This window comes from Carassius auratus, chromosome 4 (genome assembly GCF_003368295.1).
Source record: "Carassius auratus strain Wakin chromosome 4, ASM336829v1, whole genome shotgun sequence".
NCBI classification, from domain to species: Eukaryota; Metazoa; Chordata; class Actinopteri; order Cypriniformes; family Cyprinidae; genus Carassius; species Carassius auratus.
Window position 1 is genome coordinate 10,894,106 of NC_039246.1, and position 20,444 is coordinate 10,914,549.

The 20,444-nt window shown below is 35.5% G+C and overlaps 4 protein-coding genes and 1 long non-coding RNA gene across 5 annotated transcripts; 3 read left to right on the top strand and 2 right to left on the bottom strand.

Annotated features, from left to right (window-relative positions):
* LOC113056185 (uncharacterized) lies at positions 1-781 on the top strand. The gene is made up of 3 exons (XR_003277669.1): positions 1-85; positions 189-288; positions 698-781. It is a non-coding gene; the product is annotated as an uncharacterized LOC113056185 (long non-coding RNA).
* A 1,674-nt stretch (positions 782-2,455) lies between these two features.
* On the bottom strand, positions 2,456-3,877 carry LOC113058229 (coiled-coil domain-containing protein 167). Its single transcript, XM_026225931.1, has 4 exons — positions 3,723-3,877; positions 3,362-3,456; positions 3,239-3,291; positions 2,456-2,982 (listed from the first exon to the last, which is right to left on the bottom strand). The coding sequence occupies exons 1-4, from the start codon at positions 3,771-3,773 to the stop codon at positions 2,882-2,884; spliced, it is 300 nt and encodes a 99-aa protein (XP_026081716.1). The 5' UTR covers positions 3,774-3,877; the 3' UTR covers positions 2,456-2,881.
* Positions 3,878-4,432: 555 nt separating this feature from the next.
* On the bottom strand, positions 4,433-7,102 carry LOC113058222 (bcl-2-like protein 13). The gene is made up of 2 exons (XM_026225919.1): positions 7,013-7,102; positions 4,433-5,334 (listed from the first exon to the last, which is right to left on the bottom strand). Exon 2 carries the CDS (start codon positions 5,136-5,138, stop codon positions 4,611-4,613), a length of 528 nt encoding a protein of 175 aa, XP_026081704.1. The 5' UTR covers positions 5,139-5,334; positions 7,013-7,102; the 3' UTR covers positions 4,433-4,610.
* Positions 7,103-7,964: 862 nt separating this feature from the next.
* Positions 7,965-13,455, top strand: LOC113058240 (V-type proton ATPase subunit E 1-like). Its single transcript, XM_026225955.1, has 9 exons — positions 7,965-8,188; positions 8,849-8,914; positions 9,047-9,156; positions 9,329-9,395; positions 9,501-9,590; positions 9,695-9,763; positions 11,749-11,843; positions 12,676-12,763; positions 12,856-13,455. The coding sequence occupies exons 1-9, from the start codon at positions 8,156-8,158 to the stop codon at positions 12,916-12,918; spliced, it is 681 nt and encodes a 226-aa protein (XP_026081740.1). The 5' UTR covers positions 7,965-8,155; the 3' UTR covers positions 12,919-13,455.
* A 95-nt stretch (positions 13,456-13,550) lies between these two features.
* LOC113058236 (adenosine deaminase 2-A-like) lies at positions 13,551-19,330 on the top strand. The gene is made up of 10 exons (XM_026225944.1): positions 13,551-13,745; positions 14,669-14,966; positions 15,039-15,258; positions 16,151-16,361; positions 16,442-16,569; positions 17,162-17,252; positions 17,461-17,569; positions 17,702-17,859; positions 18,532-18,734; positions 18,835-19,330. Exons 1-10 carry the CDS (start codon positions 13,725-13,727, stop codon positions 18,920-18,922), a joined length of 1,527 nt encoding a protein of 508 aa, XP_026081729.1. The 5' UTR covers positions 13,551-13,724; the 3' UTR covers positions 18,923-19,330.
* Positions 19,331-20,444: the final 1,114 nt, after the last annotated feature.

Genomic DNA, 20,444 nt, shown 5'->3' on the forward strand with positions numbered 1-20,444 from the left:
GCCTGGTGCAGGAGCTGCTCCCATGATGCCTGGCTCACCGATGATGAGACCACAGTTTCCCGCACAAGGAGCCCCTGGACAACCGGTATTTTAGACATACATGCATTTTAAATTTACTGATATAGTCATTTAGACAAGAATGCTTGGTCTGTAAAAACACTTACACATTCTTGATTCTTGCTCTTCAGATGTCTCCAGGAATGGCCCAGAGTCCCAGGAAGCCTCCCCCTCCTAAAGACCCTCTCGCTGACCTCAATATCAAAGACTTCATGTAGATGAGCAGCTGGTGTAAGTTTCACTACAGCTAGAGCAGATGTGCAATTTGACGACAGGACACACAATGAGACACAAGCTAAAATACATTTTCATCTGATGCATCTATTTTTAAACAAAGCATTTACACAAGGCTGTAACCACCAGGGGAAGACAGTCCAATTTGTATTTACTCAATATTCAGTATCTCAAAGCTATATATCTGTTATAGCTATAAAACTATATGTCTGTACAGTCAGTCAAGATTTGGGACTTCTCATACACACACCACACACACGTATGTATATATATATATACCTATTTCAGTCTTTTTACTTAAACATTTCAATGTTACTTGCCATTTTGTCTAATAAGCTGGGCAATGTACTAGCATGTTTTTTCCAGTGTATAATACTAAAATCTCTTTCTTCTTTCTCTATTGCAGTTGTCACACTTATTGTGCAGCCCTGATGAATCAGACGTGTGTATTCTCTCTTCCATTCATCACATTCAGGGACTCCAGTCCCTCCTTTTAACTCTTTCCCTTCCCTGTCTGTTTTTGTAGCACAAACCATGAACGTGAATAAGTATGTGTGTGTACATGTGTTTGTATTTCAATGTTCTCAGTTACTTCAGATATATATATATATATATATATATATATATATATATATATATATATATATATATATATATATATATATATATATTATATATATATATAAAATTTAAAAAAGTACTATGAAACATGAGAATGGCAGATGCATTCTTCAATGTGCCTCTGCAGGTCTCTTGATAGATGTGCATTTATTTTTCCTGGCTCGCTTTCAGTGGGTAATCAAATCAAAAGTGTGACGTTTTCTGTGGAAATTTTTTTTTTTTTTTTTTTTGTGGTTAATATCACTGGGCCGGTCTTTGTCATCATCAGTCGAGTATGAGTCATCTTTTGTCCATGGAAGAACTTCTGAGGGAACAACATTAACGTATTGAGAGTTATGATAGTGTCTCACACACTGTTTGATTTTTATCAATGCCCTGATTTGATTTTTTTTCTTATCTATGAATTGTGAGTTACATGCAAAATGTGGCTATTTGATGAAAATACATATGCATTTTAAAATATTTTAAAAGACAGATTGTTTTGAATATCCTTAGTCTTTATTTTGAGATAAAAATGCTGAATATATTTTAGTTATGTCAGAAGTTTACTTTGCATACTACATGACTAATTAGTAATCCCATTTATCCCATTTGGCACAAGACACAAGGCACTGAGCTGAGTCCTGCTAGTATGTACAGTATAATATCGCAGCAAGTAGATCCTCTGTTGTGTAAAGGGGACGCCGGTTAGCCAAATCAGATTCTATCAGGAGCAAGTTAACCTACATCTTAATCAACATATCAGGAATAGTTCAAACAAAAATTACAATTTGCTTAAAATGTTCTCACCCTTGGATCATCCAAGATGTAGATTTGTTTGTTTCCTCATCAGAACATATTTGGAGTAATGTAGCATTACATCACTTGATCAACAATGGATGCTCTGCAATTGAATGGGTGCCATCAGAATGAGAGTCCAAACAGCTGATAAAAACACCACAATAATCCACACCACTTCAGGCCATCAGTTAATGTGAAGACGAAACCAAGGACCAAATCCATCATTAAGATGGTTTTAACTTCAAAATGTTAAAATATTAGTCTTCCATTTATAAAATTGCTTTCTCTAGTGAAGGTCATCTCATTTGAATCAGGAGAGAAATATGCACATATAAAACAGTTCTAAATAAATGTGTTAGTGTGTTTTAACGTGAGAGGACAACAGGAGATGGACCTTTTCATTGGAGGACGCCTTATTTTGGATTATGTACTATTTCGGCTTTAAGCGATGGTTTAAAGTTAAAACTCCTGGATCATGGATTTTTTTTCTCATGAACATTCATCTGATGGAACCTATTCACTGCAGAGAATCCCTTGGTGAGCAAGTGAAGTAATGCTACATTTCTCCAAATCTGTGCAAATGAAGAAACAAACTCATCTACATATTTGATAGCCTCAAATTTTTTTATAGTTTTCAATTAACTATTTCTTTAAAATAGGACTAAATATACCTGGCTGCCTTGTGTTTTGTTGTATTGCAAGTGAGTGTGTTACCAATTCTATTTGCTACAAGTATCACGGATATAAAAGGGACGAATGGCAGTTTCGTGGAACAGTATTGCATTTTATTGATGTCTGTTTTTTATTTTAACTGAACATTTTGTTGATAAATTTTATTTTTGGATGGAATAACACCCTCTGCCCCTCCCACCGTTGTGCATGTTAGTCCCGTTGAAATGCAATAAACAGTGATCTGGAGAGAAACATCATTTAGTCATTATTGGGTAAAGTGTTTCACAATGAGGATCATATAAACATACATAATCCCAATTCCGTGTCTCTCTCTGATAAACAAGCATCTAATGTGTCTTTGGCAAACATGGCAAACTAACTATGCATAGAGGTAATGCAACATGTGGCCAAATTGAAGACAAATTCACAACCTCTGAACAAACCAGTGTTGCCAAATGATGAACACTGATGGGTATGAATGGATATCAGACTCCCCAAATCTCATTCTCTGATAGTGTTATATAAACGCGTAGTAGAAAAGAGCACTGATGGCTAACAGAGCGACAGACAGGATCATGTTCTTCCTGTTTTCTCCTCTCAGCACCTGCAGTTCCTTTTCTGAAGAATATAAAAGATACTATCAGATAAAACTGCTCTTCCAGCAATTTTCTTGAAATTTGAAATTTGGTCATCATTTTGCATGCTTCATAACAACTTTAGGAAAATAAGAGTATTTTAAGTAAAAAAAATAAATAAATAAATAAAAATCCACAAATTCATACACTGGGTATTCAATGATTGTTAAATTTGATGACCAATGCACTTAATTTTCATGTATTTTTGCACCCTCCAACCATTCCTAATACTGACTCACCATATTTCTGTATTCTTTCATTCAATATGATCATCTCATCTTCTAGGGCCAGCCTGTAAGTACATAAAAAGACTCGTTTGCTGTGTTTCTGTATTAGGTTATGGGGCAAAATGTTATAATCACCTGTCGTTGTCTGAGAGCTGCTCTTTCCTCTGTCTGAATTCTGCTCTCTCCAGGCTGTTTTTACAGTGCAATTTGCGCTCTTCAGTGCGGTCAATCTAATAATAATAATAATAAATAAATAAAACAGAACAACTCTTGAAGATCAGATTTCATTAGATACACCGATATTAAAGCAGACAATTTCATGAATTATTTTTCAGAATAGCACAACGACATAATGATCTGTTTTTATTTTTTATTTTATATGTGTGTGTGTGATTTTATTTTTCAGTAACGTTAAACTAAAAGGTAACGTTATCTGTTAACTGTTTTATACACATAATATGGCATACAATCTCATATTTATTAAAATGCCACTTACCTCGCTTGCCACACTTATTTTCTCTTTCTTCGAGGTTCTTGATTTACTCATTTTGTAACGTTAGGTTCTGAGGCTTTTACTTGAGGAGAAATCATGGGAATAGGAGACACTTCCGTACACATCACGAATGCTTCACTCACTCTGTTGCTCGTCGCGCTCAGTCTATGGTGAGTTCGACTGCCTCCTGCTGGAGGAGCGGTGACGTTTCATATTAGACACAGCGTCATTTAGTCACACATTCGATGAATAGTTTTTATGAAAAAACATTCCGTTAATGGCAGCATTGAAATTACTATCACTACATCGTTTGTATTATTATTACTATAAAAAAATACTTTGGTATTTATCAAGCTTATATTTGTACTGTAATACTGAAAATTGACTTATTTTGTATTACCATTGATTTTTATGTACCTTTATTTGCACTGTAATGCTGTAAATTGACAGAATTTGTACTGATACAGCATTTGTACCCAAAATGTGAATACATTAATGAATAAAAATATTTTTTTAAATAGAGAAATTATCTACATTTGTACTGTAATTCTGAAAATGATCCTGTCACTTGATTTTCCAGATCAGAATAAAGACTTTATAATAACTACTACAAGGTATTTTTTTCTTTTGATTTTTGAGGTGAACAATGCAGACTTCCAGACTGTGTTTAGTCCAGTACAGTATGTGTAAATATGTAAAATAAGACAAATAACAATATTTAATAACACTGTATTTTTACATCAAATAATCAATAATACAATCTGTTGAATTGTTGTACAGTTTTGAAACTATTCAAGAGGTACACAGTCCTCCTATTTTCTAATAAGGGTATATGCAAGTATACCCAGTACCGCCACCAGGGCGGCGCCACCAACCAGCAGCACAGGGAGTTCAAAAGGGTGAAAGCGGGTCTGCCTTTGGAACAACCTCTTCTGAAGATGACAGTGACACACGGGGTGCATTAATAGACTCTGATTCAGAGGCATGAGGTTCCTCTGAGAGTGTGACTGTGGAGGGTGGGAGATGATCGAAAACTTGTGATATGATTTCAGGTATGGGAACAGAAGCCAGCGTAAAATCTAAAGGCTCAGACAGAAGTGGTGTGTGAGTGAAAATCGGCTCAGAAGCCACCTCTGCATCAATTTCCTCCACAACTGGCTCCTCCACAGACACCAGAAGCTCCACAGTCTGTGGAGGCTTGAGATCTGAATCTGCAGAAAGTGCTCCAATGTCTTCCAGCTCACTGCCAATCATGCTCAGCATGCTGCTCTGAAGCTCCTCCTCCTCATCTGACTCCGCCCTCTGATGGAGCTCCGCCTCTAGGTGGATGATGTCAGAGGTGGAGGAGTGGTTTTCGCTGTGGTCCTCTTGAACTAGGACCATCTCACTGGTCTCTAGACTACCAAGTTCTGGCTCCATTTCGCTAAAAGATGCCCAGGACTCAGCTAGACTAGCAGTCTGCCAGGGGCCGGACTCACTGCTGCTCTCCTCCAGGCTTGAGGTTCGATCCTGGGGAGGGTCGGGTCCTGCAAACTGCCTGTCCTCAGACAGGATGGAAGACCTTTTACGAAAATCTTTACGAAAATCTGACTAATATTTACAGGTTCAGTGAGTCCTAAAAATGAGAGACAGAATTCATTCAGTCATATAAGTCCATTGTGCCACTGAGTAATTACATTAATATGAGCATTTTGGGGATGTAGGAATGTATTTTATAGCATACTTTTAGCTAAAATTAGTTGACATTTAATGTAAGAACAAATTCAAAAATATAAAAAGTCACTGAAAACCCATTTTACTTCAGTGATTTTAAATTTAAATGACAAAATCAACTTACATAAAAATTATATTAATAACGAAACAACAGCAACAATAAAAAAACATTTATATCATCATCATCACCATCACAGAAAAAGAGTTTTACATAAGGTTAAACACTGTGCCCATCAGAGACATAAGATGAGAATTATAGTACAGTATTATAATATAAAAAAGACAATACATACATTCACACACATATACTAAAATGAATTCAGTCTATCACATATTACTTATAAAACATTTATGTAAAATGTTAAACTTCTAATATCTTACATCTCTTTGTTAATAAATAATTGTAGCAAAGAAACCAAACCAAATTGAATTAATAAGAAATTAGTAAATAATAATAATAATAATAATTGTGGGACAGGATTTTGAGAGAATTAAATCTGACATCTGCAACATTTCATAAAAAAATCTTAATTTATCATATCATATTATATTGTGATATGTATAGGCCAGTAAGCTCATATTTAACTGGCTATGCAAGCCAGTATAAATATATATATCTCCATCTGTTCCCATGAACAGAGAATGTCAGACATTTCACATGGCATGACAGGATCGTGGTTCAGTTCATGTAGCACTTACACAAAATTGACACACTGTATACTTACTCTTTTATGATTTAATTAAATTTGTCAGAGAAAAACAAATCCTAAACTCATAAATTTCCTTCCAACTTTGATTCTAAAGATTCATCACTGTCTATAATTACATAAATAAACAAACAAACAAACAAATTCTATTGTAATAAAAATTTTTGTGTCCAGACATGTTAATGAAGTACATAACATAAGGCGAACAATTACTGTAGGCACCAGCACGGCTTCAGTCACATCACAGAGAAAACGTGCAGCGTCAACAGTCATATTGTGAAGAGAAAACTAAAGCCCACAGCCAAGATCAAAGGTCAAAGTGCTTAAAGGGATCAAATGTGCAAGAAATACATGCTGCGGCTTTTAAACTTTGACCTCTGACAGAGGCAGACTGTTAACCCATGGAAAGAATGAGAAACAGGCAAGAACAACAACACAGGTCAGTTATTCTGTAGAGAGAAGCATATTTTAACCAGCAGCAGAGGAGTATTTTGTTAAGAGATACTGAATAGGTCATTCACTAACCAGACAGTTAATATAATGAGATGATCTAATCTATTTATCTTTTCAGCTTGCTAAGAGTAACAGATTCCTCTATATGATTTCACTATTGTTATAAAAACACGCTTATGGAGCCTTACAGCACTATGAAAGGAAGTATCATTCAATTCTGTGAAAGGGAGTATAATTTGTGCAAGCTTACATTCTCATATTATCCATAGAAATACATTTAAATGACACATGTTATCATATTTTGGAACTGGAAAACATTAAATAAACATCTGTTAAAGATTTAAAAAAAAATCTTAAACTCCACATGTCAGACTCAATGAGTGATATACTGCAAAAGCAGCCATTGAAAACAGATCTTACCTTCTCTGAGTGCAAGGTTGAACTTGGACAGACTGGAGGCTTGAATAAATACAGTGGAGGGTCACTGGAGCAACAGTGTGCAGTCCAGCCCTTCCCTGTCCCCTAAAATCCCACCCCTATCCCATTACATCTGCCTAACTCATGGTGACATGACAAAGCAGTAAAAACTCCCATCGGTCCACTTACCTTTGTTCTGTTCTATATTGAGGGTCATGACACATCGATCTGCCCTACTTTCTGTAGCACTGTCCTGTTTGCTTGACATGTGTTTGTTTGACAAAGTCAATGTCCACCTTGTGATTAAGGTCATAGTTATTTTCTTATTTTTAATCATTTAAAAGTTTACAATGATCCTATGTGTACAAATACTGTTTGTGTTCATTTTCCGTTTCATCTTAATGAACATTCTGATACTGTATTGAATCAAACGCTGATGAAAACGAGGCACTTTTAACAATGGCACTTGCTGTTTTGGTCTACTTAAATTATTTTATTTATTTTATTTATTTATTTATTTTTTTCCATCAACTGAACAATCAGCATGTTTCCAAACGACAGTTTGGATGCATGTTTCCAAACGAGCATGTTTCCAGACGACAGTCCAATCCATTAAACGCACTGTACTTCAGTGCCTCACATAGCCTCGTTTTCAAAAATTAAATATGGCATATTATATAATATAATTTATATTATATATATATATATATATAATATAAATCCTCTTATTCTACAGTATAATTTTAAACTACACATGCCGTTTTAAAAATACTTTTATATTTTATATTGAATTGTTATTAGTAGAAGCATCATTATTATTATCGTCTGTAAAATAAACGCATATGTCACATAAACCTCAACAAAAAGCCTAGACGCGCACTGAGATCTGATTGGCTCCCAGAGAGGAAACACGCATCATGTGACGCGTGTGTCATCATTGACTGAGAATCAGCTGATCCTTCCAGTCTATTTTCACGATTCTGTCACGACACTTCATGTCATGTTTTGTGTGTTTTTAAATCTGTAGGCTTTTCGAAAACATTTCTAAAATCAAGTTAACATTTAGACGTCTTTCCGTCTTCGTGACACGAGCTTTTTTCAGTCGGTGGAGTTTAAAATCCTCTTACAGCAGCCGCAGCAGCAGTCATGGCGCTCAGCGATGCCGACGTCCAGAAGCAGGTGAAAAGGCGTTCAAATGCATAATTTACTATATATAACAGCACAAGACTATAGCAAGATTAACCACTTGGTGATTAAATGAATTCAGTGTTTTTGATGAGCCCTTGCCCAAGCATCGTGATATAATCCAATGATGTGGCCTTCAAGGTTGTTAGTTATTTATTCATTAGACATGCGCCTGAATCACGAGATGTATCATAATAGTGATCTTATAGTAACGCATTTTAATACGTAAACATGTGCATAAAGAATGAATAAAGACAACTTAAAATGAGCAGCTCTTTCCAAAAACAAATGCATCAAGGTAGTGTGATGAATAATATCAAATATTCTCCACAAAATGACTCATTTTAGAACGTAGATTATGCCAAATATTAAGGTGTAGGAGGTTGTGCATTGTAATAACATAGTAAGCACTCACAAACACTAGACAGACACATTCAACATCCTTGTGAAGGAGCCACAACAGGGCAACTCATTGTTGCTGGAACTTTAAACCGACTTAAGATGATTTTATCTCATAGGAAACGACAAACAGCAGTTTAACAATGTATTTTATTTAATTTGGAGAAGGAAAAAAACTGAAAGAAAGACATTGTGCATGTATTTGCAATACATAGATATTGAATGGTTCCTCTCTTGATTCCCATATCTTTCCAGATCAAGCACATGATGGCTTTCATTGAGCAGGAGGCCAATGAAAAAGCAGAGGAGATTGATGCAAAGGTAATTTTTACTTTCATATAGCTTTAAATTATTCCACTAAAACTTCTAAAGACTAACTCAGATAATGTGAAATTTGGAGACGGGCTGTTGATAAGAGCTGATATGATGATACGTGACTCCTGACCCCTGCAGGCGGAGGAGGAGTTCAACATTGAGAAAGGCCGACTGGTTCAGACTCAGCGTCTGAAGATTATGGAGTATTATGAGAAGAAGGAGAAACAGATTGAACAGCAGAAGAAAATGTGAGTGTGACTTCCTCTGACGCCCAAATCATTACTGTGGAAACTCCCAGTTTCCTCTTAATGTTACTCAAACAAGCATTTCATGCAGTAAAACAGTTTCACATTGTTTCATTATTTATGAATGTTCTGACTGTTATTCACTTTGTTATAATTGTTGGCTTCCTGTCCACAGTCAAATGTCCAATCTAATGAACCAGGCCAGACTGAAGGTCCTAAAGGCCCGTGATGACATGATTTCGGTTAGATCCTATTCTCTTTTTTTGGCACATCTAGCCTTAAAATACATATTGGGCTTCTGTTGTCTGTTTACGCTGCAGTTTAAATTTTTGTATTAATATTTTTAGGATTTGCTAAATGATGCACGTCAGCGACTAGCGAATGTAGCTAGAGATCCATCTAGATACGCGGCTCTGATGGACGGACTTGTCCTGCAGGTGAGCAATATATACTGTAATTAAACAGTATAGGTCTAACAGAGATCTATCAAATACTGTATGTGAGTCTTATTGGGACACACTCTGATATTCTCATGTTTCAGGGTTTTTACCAGCTCCTGGAACCCAAAGTAACCATCCGTTGCCGCAAACAGGATGTGGGCATAGTGCAGGTCTGTAGTCCACTAAACCTAAAACCATAAAAAAAAAAAAAAAAAAAAATTATATATATATATATATATTGTTACTTCAAATAATAAATGTTAACTGAAATAAAATATATATATGATAGTAGAAAATTGTTAGACTGAATGCAGTGTACATCGCAAAGCATTTTTTAAATTTAATTTAAAGAGCCACACAGATGAGAAATCAAAAATTACCTGTATTACAGTGTATGATGTAGCTGTCCATCAGTGTAAACAATGTGCAAAGTAATTAAACCAAAAAGTACACGATTTATAAAGTTATTGGCTTCTAAAGTAAGGAGTCGACTCTGAATCGCTGAAACGAGTCGTTATAGATTTCAAATCTTTTGCCCATCTCTATGTACGTCACTAGAACACTTTGCATAATAATCTCCGCCTACCGTCTTGGGAGAAACTAAGCTCTGACCCGCCCCACCCCCCACACAGACGCTCTGGTTGGTGTGATAGCATCATGTCGAGGAGACAGTGTGTTTTTAATTGTAAAGGCAAGTTTGTTTTATTTTCACTGCCAAAGAATGAAGATCAGAAGAACCAATGGCTAAAATTCATTTTTACCACAATACCAGAGCAGTACAACAAATCCCTTTTGTTGTGTTCACAACATTTCACTGATGACTGCTTTTCTAATCTCGGTGAGTACAAGGCGGGATTTTCAAAGCGTTTGGCCATAAAAGAGGGTTCATTACCAACTTTATTTAGACCAACGAGCATCTCCAAATCACAACGCGAATTATGATTATGAAGTTATGTGTTTGTTTTCTCCCGAGCGTCTTATCAGTATGTGTGCTGTCTGCAGCCTTTCTCTGAGCTGATCTTCATTTACAAACACGTCATTAAAATGAAGTTGTAACTCCGTGAATACTCAACGAAGAGACATGAGAGAGATATCTATAGAAAGCTTGACATGTCTTCTTTAAAACTAAATAAGTGCTGATATTCTGTGATAAAGTAATCCATATGAAAACAACGCGATGTCAGTTTTTCACGTCTCCCTTCATTATATCTAATGTGACCACGCCCCCGCGCTGAACGTGCTATTCAGATTTAAACTGAAGCGCGCGGCTTGAATACACACACACAGAAGAAAAAGCAGCGAGACTGTGAAAAGTTTTTTATTTTACTGTTTGCTTCGCGATGAGAGGAATAAGACATAATTCACCCCAAAAAGATGCTAACGCATTGTTTACCTTGAAGTTGTGTGCGGAACTACCAATCAAACCTGACTATGTCAGTTGACCAATCAGAACACAGTATGCTACCGAAAGGTGGGGTTTAAGGAAACTGAATCTTTTGAACAGCTTCGTGCGAACCGTTTGGGGATCTCTGAGAATTGAGGTAATTTTAAAATGATATTTTGACATAATGACAATGTTTTTTAACCTTGGATGGATTTAAACCTATTGTACAGGACTTATCAACAGTGATAGGAAGCTTAGAATTTTCATCTTACTGGCTCTTTAATATACAAAGTCAGCTAGTTGGGGAGGCATTTAAATTTTTTTGATGGATTTGATTCATTTCCTTTCAGCATCATAACAGTTATCCAAGTATGTTTGTCATTAGGGGACACTGAATTATTTTGCTGTTACAATAAAACTTCAATACCAGTTTACTTTTATTTTCATTTAGTTTAGCTTGGTTTATTAAAATAATTAAAACTGATATGAACGTACACATAAAAAAAGAAGAACCCCCACCCACACACACACAAAATTACTTAACTTTTAAATTAAAATAAAACCAAAAATTCAACATTTGTATAAAAACCATTAATGGTGAATTAATGATACTAAAATAACACTGCCTTCAGCAATATCAAATTCTGTAATGTACTGTATTATGTAAAATTATATAATGCATATATATAATCTAACTTATATAGTTATGATTAATATGATTAATAACCGATTACTTCATGATATAAATCAAGCACAAACATGTTTTTCTAGGCTGCTGTGCAGAAAAACATTCCCATCTACAAGGCAGCAGTGAAGGACAATCTTGAAGTGCGCATTGACCAGGAGAACTTCCTCTCTCCAGAAGTGTGAGCATCTGCCGTTTCAGTGTCTAGTTTACAGAAGTGTGACCCTCTCTGTGAAATCCAGGGCTGGCAAAAGTCTCAAAATCTAATTATGAGATAACAAGTCTTACACAGTCAATATTAAAGATATCAAGGTTAAATTTTCACAGAATGTTCTTCAGCGTATAAAGATTTTATGTAGAAAACAGTAAATCCATAGACTGTATAAAAAACATGGACGTAGTGTCCGTGACGTTACCCGTATACTACTGAAGTGTGTTTTTGAAGCCTCAACTGTGCAGAGCAGGCTGTCGTCATCTTGGCAGCGTGTCACAGCGTGACTCCAGCTGTGACAGTGCGACTCCAGCTGAAGCCACGCCCACCTAGCGTGACGGCAGTGTCAGCAGCAGCAATCCCCCTGTCACTCAAGTGGCCACGCCCTTTATTATGCAGAACTTTAAGTCTTCATATAATTTAAACGGATGAGTTATAAAAAAATTCACCCCCCTCACAGTTGTCATGAAGAGCAAAATTAGCTATTTAGACCAAAATATTTTTTTGCCCAGGCTGTAAATATGATTTTTTTTCTGCTGTAAAGTTGGGCATTTTAACATCCCTTTTGCAGCCAGCCTCAAGCAGCAGGTCGATGAATTGCAGTTTTAGTCACTTTCTTATTGGCCTCACGAGAGAGAGCGAGAGGTTGGCGCTCGAGTAAATCACAAAAAAAATTACTTTAGCTGGGTTTTCACATCCAGGGTCACAGTTAGTCTGAATATATAGTTTTTTTTATTTATTATTATTGAAATTGTGGTTTTTAAATGTATAAAATGAAAGTCTATTGTGTTTTCTTGTGTAGCTCTGGTGGTATTGAGCTGTATAATGCTGATGGGAAGATCAAAGTGTCCAACACTCTGGAGAGCAGGCTGGGCCTTCTAGCACAGCAGGTAATTGAGGAAATTGAGCTGAGGTTTACAATTATGAGAAACGGTGTGAAATGTGTAGCTGATTTTTCAATTTCTTTTGATTTCTGTTTTAGATGATGCCTGAAATACGAGTCGCCCTATTTGGCCCAAACCAGAACCGCAAGTTCATGGACTAATCCTCATTCACACAAAACCACGGCAGAACGCCATTGTTTGATGTTGTACTTTTATTTTTATTCTGATGTTAAAGACTCCATTCCTGTGTCTGTCTGTATTTAAAAAAAAATATCATGTGAATGTGTGTGTTCTGTATGTCGTGATTAATTAATGCTGTAAAAAGGATCAAAATAGTGTTTCGATTGGCTGCTAGAACTCCGGTCCATAACATCTCATGTGTGTAATTCTGAGTGCAGCTGTAATATAACACTGTTATGACTGAGCACAGTCTTAAACTGATGTAGAAATTCCACGATTGTTTGCGAATTTACTCATTTTGTGGCTGTGGAGCAGAAGACGGACCCAACTTGAACATCACTCAGAAAGACAAAATGGTGGCACAGACTTGAAAAGTACAGTGTGTTGAATTTTTATTTGGTTTCCTTCTTGTGGTGCAAAGCATGAGCTGTATATCACAAGCAATCGCATCTGTTAATGCTGCAAAGATTATATTGATGTGGAAATGATATATAATGAAAAAAACTAGTGTAAACCAATCTTTTTCCATTGTGTTCTTACAGAGTCTTGTGTTGTGATGGGTAAATGTAGTCATTAGAGGAATGTCATAATGAGAAGTGTTTGCAAAAGGCCCCTGTTCCTGAGTCACTTGAGATTTCTCAGTATGTCACATGCTCTATTGTCATCACATTCTCAGCATGTGCTGGTCTTGCAAAATGAGGAACTTAATAGACTAGAAATGCAGACAGACAGCTGCTGAAATACATGCTCTCTGGATTTAAAACGAATAGAAGAAAGAAAAGGAGTGATGAGCAGAATGCATTCGAAGGTAAAGTAACTTGCAGCCTGAGGTTGGAATTGTTTATTATTTGCAATCAATGAAAATTGTTTAAGGTTTGCTCTTTTCTTAATGTTGAGGTTTTCCTGGTAGATTGCTAGGAAAGTTAATTATTTGATGACTGCAAAAGCTGGAGTTCAAACTACCACCATATTAAAATATTAAGGAAATAGGTCTAACATAACGTGTGCTGAATATAATAATAATTGATATAATCATCACGTAAATAAAATATGAATACAAGTAATGTTCCAATAAGAGCTTAAATAGACTATGAAATTAAAACTATGCCAAATTAACTTACAATAGATCCTTTCAAATGCTTTTAATAATAATATTACTGTGCGAGAAAACAGCTCAACTATTATTAGTGGTAGGCTAGAAGCAGAAGTGAAACTTATTTTGGTTTAAAGGAATAGATTACCAAAAATGAATATTTGCAGAAAATGTATTCACCCTGAGGCCATCCAAGATGTAAATGAGTTTGTTTCTTCATCAGATTTGGAGAAATGTAGCATTACATCACTTGCTCATCAATGGATCCTCTTTAGTGAATGGGTGCCGTCAGAATGAGAGTCCAAACAGCTGAATAAAAAAATCACAATAATCCACAAGTAATCCACACCAAACCTGGCAATCAATTAATCTATTTTAAAGCAAAAAAAAAAAAAAAGTATGTTTTTAAGAAACAAATTCATCAAGGCATTTTAATCATTGCTTCTGGCTATAAAATACAAGTACATATTCCATAATAAGGTTTAGACTTAAAGCTATAAATTTAGAGTTTAACTCTTTAATGTCCAGGCTCAGTGTAGGTGCAAACTACACTAAAAAAGCTGTGTAAAAGTTTACAAAAATCCCATTAAAAAAATAATAATAACAAGAATGGGAATATCACTCTCTCACCATCTCAGGATCTCTGTATGTCCAGCATGGCAGCGCTGACTGTCCTGATGTCACTGTGTATCAGAGAGGGTAATCCAATGCCAGATCCCCATCAGAGGGATCTGATGCTGAAGCAGGACATGTCCCAGCAGGTAGGGGGCAGAGTGGAGCTCACTGCTGCTGAACAGCAACTGGATTCACTCCTGCACAATCTGAAGCTGAAAGAAATGGCTGCTTCACCTTTCCCACCATCCAAGCACTTCTTCAAAGTCCGGCACATCGTGCAAAAAAGCCCTGTCTTCAAACTGCTACAGAAAATGCCAAAGGGTAAAAACTGGTAACTTGTAAAATTGGGAAAAACACCTGTCCTTCAGATGATAAAATGGTTGTCCCTTACAGGTGCTGCTCTTCACATCCACAGCACTGCTATGGTGAGTGTGGATTGGCTGGTGATGAATGCAACGTACAGGCCTCATTGTTACATCTGCTTCATGTGGGACGGCTCAGTGCAGTTCCTTTTCTCCACCAATACGCCCTTTCTGCGATGGGGATGCTCTTTTTGGAAACGCCTAGATGTGCTTAGAGCAAGTCTGAGTGATGTCACTGCCTTTGATAAGAGGTGATTAAATGTATTTCAACATCATGTATAAAATAGCCACAGGTGTTCACTGGTACAAACAATGAAAGTGGCCATTATAGTGCAATGAAAAGTATTAATTGCTTGCAGTTACCACTTGATTGAGGGATGAAATTCATACATTTTTAAGTGTGGCTTTAGTGGCATGTGATGTTAAAGGAACACTCCACTTGTTTTTGAAAATAGGCATATTTTCCAACTCCCCTAGAGTTAAACAGTTGAGTTTTACTGTTTTCGAAACTATTCAGCCAAATATTTACAGGCGATGCATAATATCATTGCGCCTCCTTCACCTGTGGTACAGCAGCAAAGTACCTTGATTATTACACCACAATGAGAGAATAGTAACTAGACACATCGGTGTAGAAAATCGCAACTTTTCATTTTACGTCGGTCTTAGTGCATGTTGTAACTACAGAAGAGTCAAGTTTTAAATAGGAAAACTACAGAAACTCTTTGGTCATTTTTGAGTGAGATGCTAACGGTCTAATAAGATTCAATTATCTATGCTAAGCTAAGCTAAAAGTGCTACCGCCAGACCCAGATATCAGATGAATGAATTTGAAAACCGTAAAAGTCTGTGGATGTACATCTAAGCAGAAACATTAAATTAGATTTTGTGGGTAAAAAGCTTATTTTTTAAAAAGTTATTTGCATTAAATTGTGAACACATTTTCCATTACTTTGCTAATTGAAGTTTAAACATATCATGTTTATCTTTCTTTTTTTTTTCTTTTTTACATTTGATAACTGTACTAGAACAATGAAATAAAAAAAATAATCAGACATAATGAGTGCAATTGTTGTTTGTTGTTAGTTCCAGAACTAACAAACAGAACTAACTCTAACTAATGTAACAAATTACATTTCACAGTTTAATGCGGAATCTTACACTCTTCACGGAAGACCCAGAGATGTCTTATCCAACACAAGATGCAGTATGGGACAGGTTTGAGAAGACTTTTTTGGCTCTATCTGGGCTGATCACATATGCACCTGTCTTTAAGGACTATATCTACCAGGCTCTGAAGGAGCTTTACGAAGACAACATCATGTACCTGGAGCTGAGGGTTGGACAGTCCAAGGTTTGTGACTGATAGACCATATCACCATAATTAAGCATATACATGTTCTTAGAAAATGTGTACTATATAATTATTTTTAGGCATATGAACTTGATGGCACCACCCATGACAGAGCGTGGTCTCTGGAGGTCTACAGAAACATTACTGAGCAGTTCAGAGCAAATCATCCAGATTTCATAGGATCTCGTGTAATCTTCTCTGTCCACAGGTAAAACGACGTTAAATTATCCATATCAATGAATAAATTGTCTCTCTTGTCCTGTGAATAAGCTGAATACACATTAAATTTAAAACTGCAATACAGTAATAATAATAATAATAATAATAATAATAATAAAACAATATTGGGTAAATAATAGTCAGCTTTATGATTAAAATTTTCTTTTTTTTACAGCTGACGTGATAAATTACATTTCAAACAATGTTTTTTTTTTTAAAGAGTATAAGCCATGTTGTCTTATTTCATAAAGTCACTTTAATGGTTACTTTTTCTAAAATAGTTAATTACATTTCCATTATCCAAATAAGATTTTTATTTTTTTCAATGAATCCTAGACTAACAGGTGAAACATTGGATAATAATGGATAGTAATGCTTCCGTGAAACATGAACTCGAGATGACAAAAGCAAAGAAACATGCCATTAATTACTCCAGAATAAAAACACATTTGTCATTTGAATTAGAAAAGATAAATTATATTGTCTAGGATTTTTTTAACAGGATTTAATATACTAAGATTATTCATTTCAGATGCAGCATTATATTCACATTGGTCTGATCTGAATGCATTTTTACACAGATCTCTTAGTGTGTCTCAAGTGAAGCAGGCAGTACAAGAGGCCATTGAAATGCAGAGAAAATATCCAGATATCGTTGCTGGTTTTGACCTGGTAATCTCATCCTTGACTTAAGTAACAGTTCACAGCCACGTTGCCAGAATGCAATACTAAATACTAAACACCTGCATTGTATATATATATATATATATATATATATATATATATATATATATATATATATATATATATATATATATATATATATGTAAAACCACATTTAATATAATTTTTCTCTAATTCGATCAATTTATTGCTGTAGGTAGGTCGTGAAGACACTGGAAGATCTATCTGGTACTTACGAGATGCCTTATCACTACCTTCAGAGATAAAGACGCAACTTCCTTTCTTTTTCCATGCTGGAGAGACAGGTCAGTATATTTAGCTCACTCTTTTTTGGAGAAATGAAACAAAATCTTCATGAAAGCCCTATCACTACACTCTTACAGTAACAGCTGAATTGGATAGATTGAAATTGGCTTGCTTTGGGTGTTTATTTTTAGATTTGGATGGTACAGATGTGGACAGGAATGTGTTAGATGCTCTGCTGTTTAACACCAGCCGCATTGGACATGGTTTTGCCCTGGTTCATCATCCCCTGGCCAAGCAGCTGTCCAGGACGAGAGGAGTGGCGGTGGAGCTGTGTCCCATTTCCAATCAGGTAAGCTGTGGTGTAAACCTAGGGTGACCATACGTCCTCTTTTTCCTTGATATTTCCTAGTCAGGATTTCTAAATTGCCTAAAATGTCTGGCTTTTGGCTTTGCTCATCTTTTAGTTTTTTTCATACTTGCTAAAAGCAGTGTTGGGGAAAGTTACTTAAAAAAGTAATACATTACAATATTGTGTTACTTTTTATGGAAAGTGAAGCATTACGTTATTTTGAATTTCATATTTTTTTCACCTGGGTTGGCCGTGCATATTAATTTTTATTTAGAAAAAAAAAAAAAAAAAAAAAAAAGCATGCAGCCAGTTTACATAATGGTCCAGTTGTGTCATGCAAGAAGGAGGGATGTACAGAGAACAGTCAAAGCAATTCAGAATAAGTGTACATATAATGTATGAAGACTGTAAAGAGAATGTCAATAAGAAAACAAAGCCCAAACCCAGACATTTATTTAGAAATCATGCCGCAGACATGTCAAGGAAAAAGAGAATGTATGTTCACCCCTCAAAGCACACAGGGGACAGTTTGTCTCCCAAATAAAGTCCTAAATGTTCTTTTTGGTTTGCTCCACCAGTGTGAATAAAACAATAATTTGACAGAAGTATCTTGAAAAAACTGTGTCAGAAAAATCGTGATTGGTTGAATCAACAGTGTTTCATCTTTTCCAGGTGCTAAAACTGGTCTCAGATTTGCGAAACCATCCCGCTGCTGTACTAATGTCAGATGGTCATCCCATAGTGGTGAGCTCTGATGATCCCACCTTATTCGGGACCACAGGACTGTCTTATGATTTCTACCAGGTCTTTGTGGGTATTGGTGGGTTGAGCGCAAACCTGGGGACTCTAAAGGAACTTGCGATGAATTCAATCAGGTGCTTAAGATTTATTTATTCACATACTTTTATTTGAAATGTTTTTTTTTTGTCATGTAGAAGAATTATTTAAGGTTGCACTTTTCCCCTTTTTTTACAGGTACAGTTCTTTGTCGCCACAACTACAGGATAAAACTTTTACGATATGGAAGGAAAAGTGGAACAAATTTGTGGCAGAAAATTCATAAACCATGACAAACAGAAAAGGAGAGGATTGTATTTTTATTATTACTTGTCTTTTGAAACTAAGGGGATTGAAAATTGTATTATTTGATAATAATTTCTTGACTTAATAATAACATAAAATAAAATAAAAATAATAAGTGTCTTATGCTCACCAGGGGTGAGTTTATGTGATTAACACATAGTTTAAACAGTGAAATTGCGGCTTAAGCACCTGCTTGAGCACCTGCCCCTTTGTGCCCAAAGTGCCCTTTGTTTTTTTGTAATAACATGCCCTTTTGTGAATGCCTGCCCGTGCCCAAATCTAAATATTAGTAAAATGTATTAATAATAATTTAGCCATAAATAAAATGACCCACATGATGACATTTCACCTTACGACAACGACCTCATTTCTGAATATTTTTTAGTGTATGAAACATGACTATTTTTACACAGCCTCTTTGAGTTCATAGCTGCATTCACATTTTTACCACTAACACTCCAGCATGTTAGCTGTATTTATATAGATTTATTATATCTAGCTTTTCAAAAGTTCTGAATTTAAGAATATAATTTTTTTCCAAGCAATGTTTAGATTGTAATATATCACAGTATCCTGGACTCCTGGAGAACAGGAAGAGGACGAATCTATTACACTCACATCTGAGATGGATTACATTATAAAATATTGAAATAAAATATAAAATACTGGAAACTCACAACCAAGTATTATGGTAAGTATAGTACTTTTAATCATAATTCAAAAGTATGAAGCAGGCCATTTTAAAGAAAATAGTATAGAAAATAAAAAATGTAAATTAACAAAATAAATGCCAAATTTCAATATAAAATTGAAATTAAAATTAAACTGGGTTTTGAGTACTCAAATCTTTGGTTGTATACACTCAGTTACCCACACAGTGAATTAACTCTTACTTTCAGGTATGCAACCCACATTTACTGTACAAAAGAAAGAAATACATATTCCTTAAAGAATCCTCTTTTGGAAGTAGATCACTGTTCAGTTCAAGTCTGTTCAAAATATCTGTTGTGATATCAGATAAAGTTCAGATTCTCAATCACTTATCTCAACTCCAACGATGTAGCAGTAATTCACTGTCCACAGTGTATTCAGAAATCCTTTCCTCTTGGACAGAAAAGCAAAAGTTTCAGTTCTTGTAAATCTTCTCAACTTTTGTCCTCTGCATCCTTCGGATTCAAGCTGGGTGGCTCGCCATCAAAGGATCTATGGACATGGTTTTCAACCTCAAACACCAAATACTTTCAGATAAGTATTTATTACATTACGATAACTTTCTGTTTACCAGAATTTAACAGTAACATTTGCATAAATTGACTTCTCTTTCTCTCCAATACACGCTCTCACGTGTATCGGATATGGCAGCCACGTGAAGTGCAGCTCACGTGTAATTAGCAATCTCGACAATTTAACAAATACAGTGCAAAATACATACATACATACATCAATTTCAATAAAGATTAAACAATTAAACTGTTGTCAAGCGTTTATTTTTATAATGAACA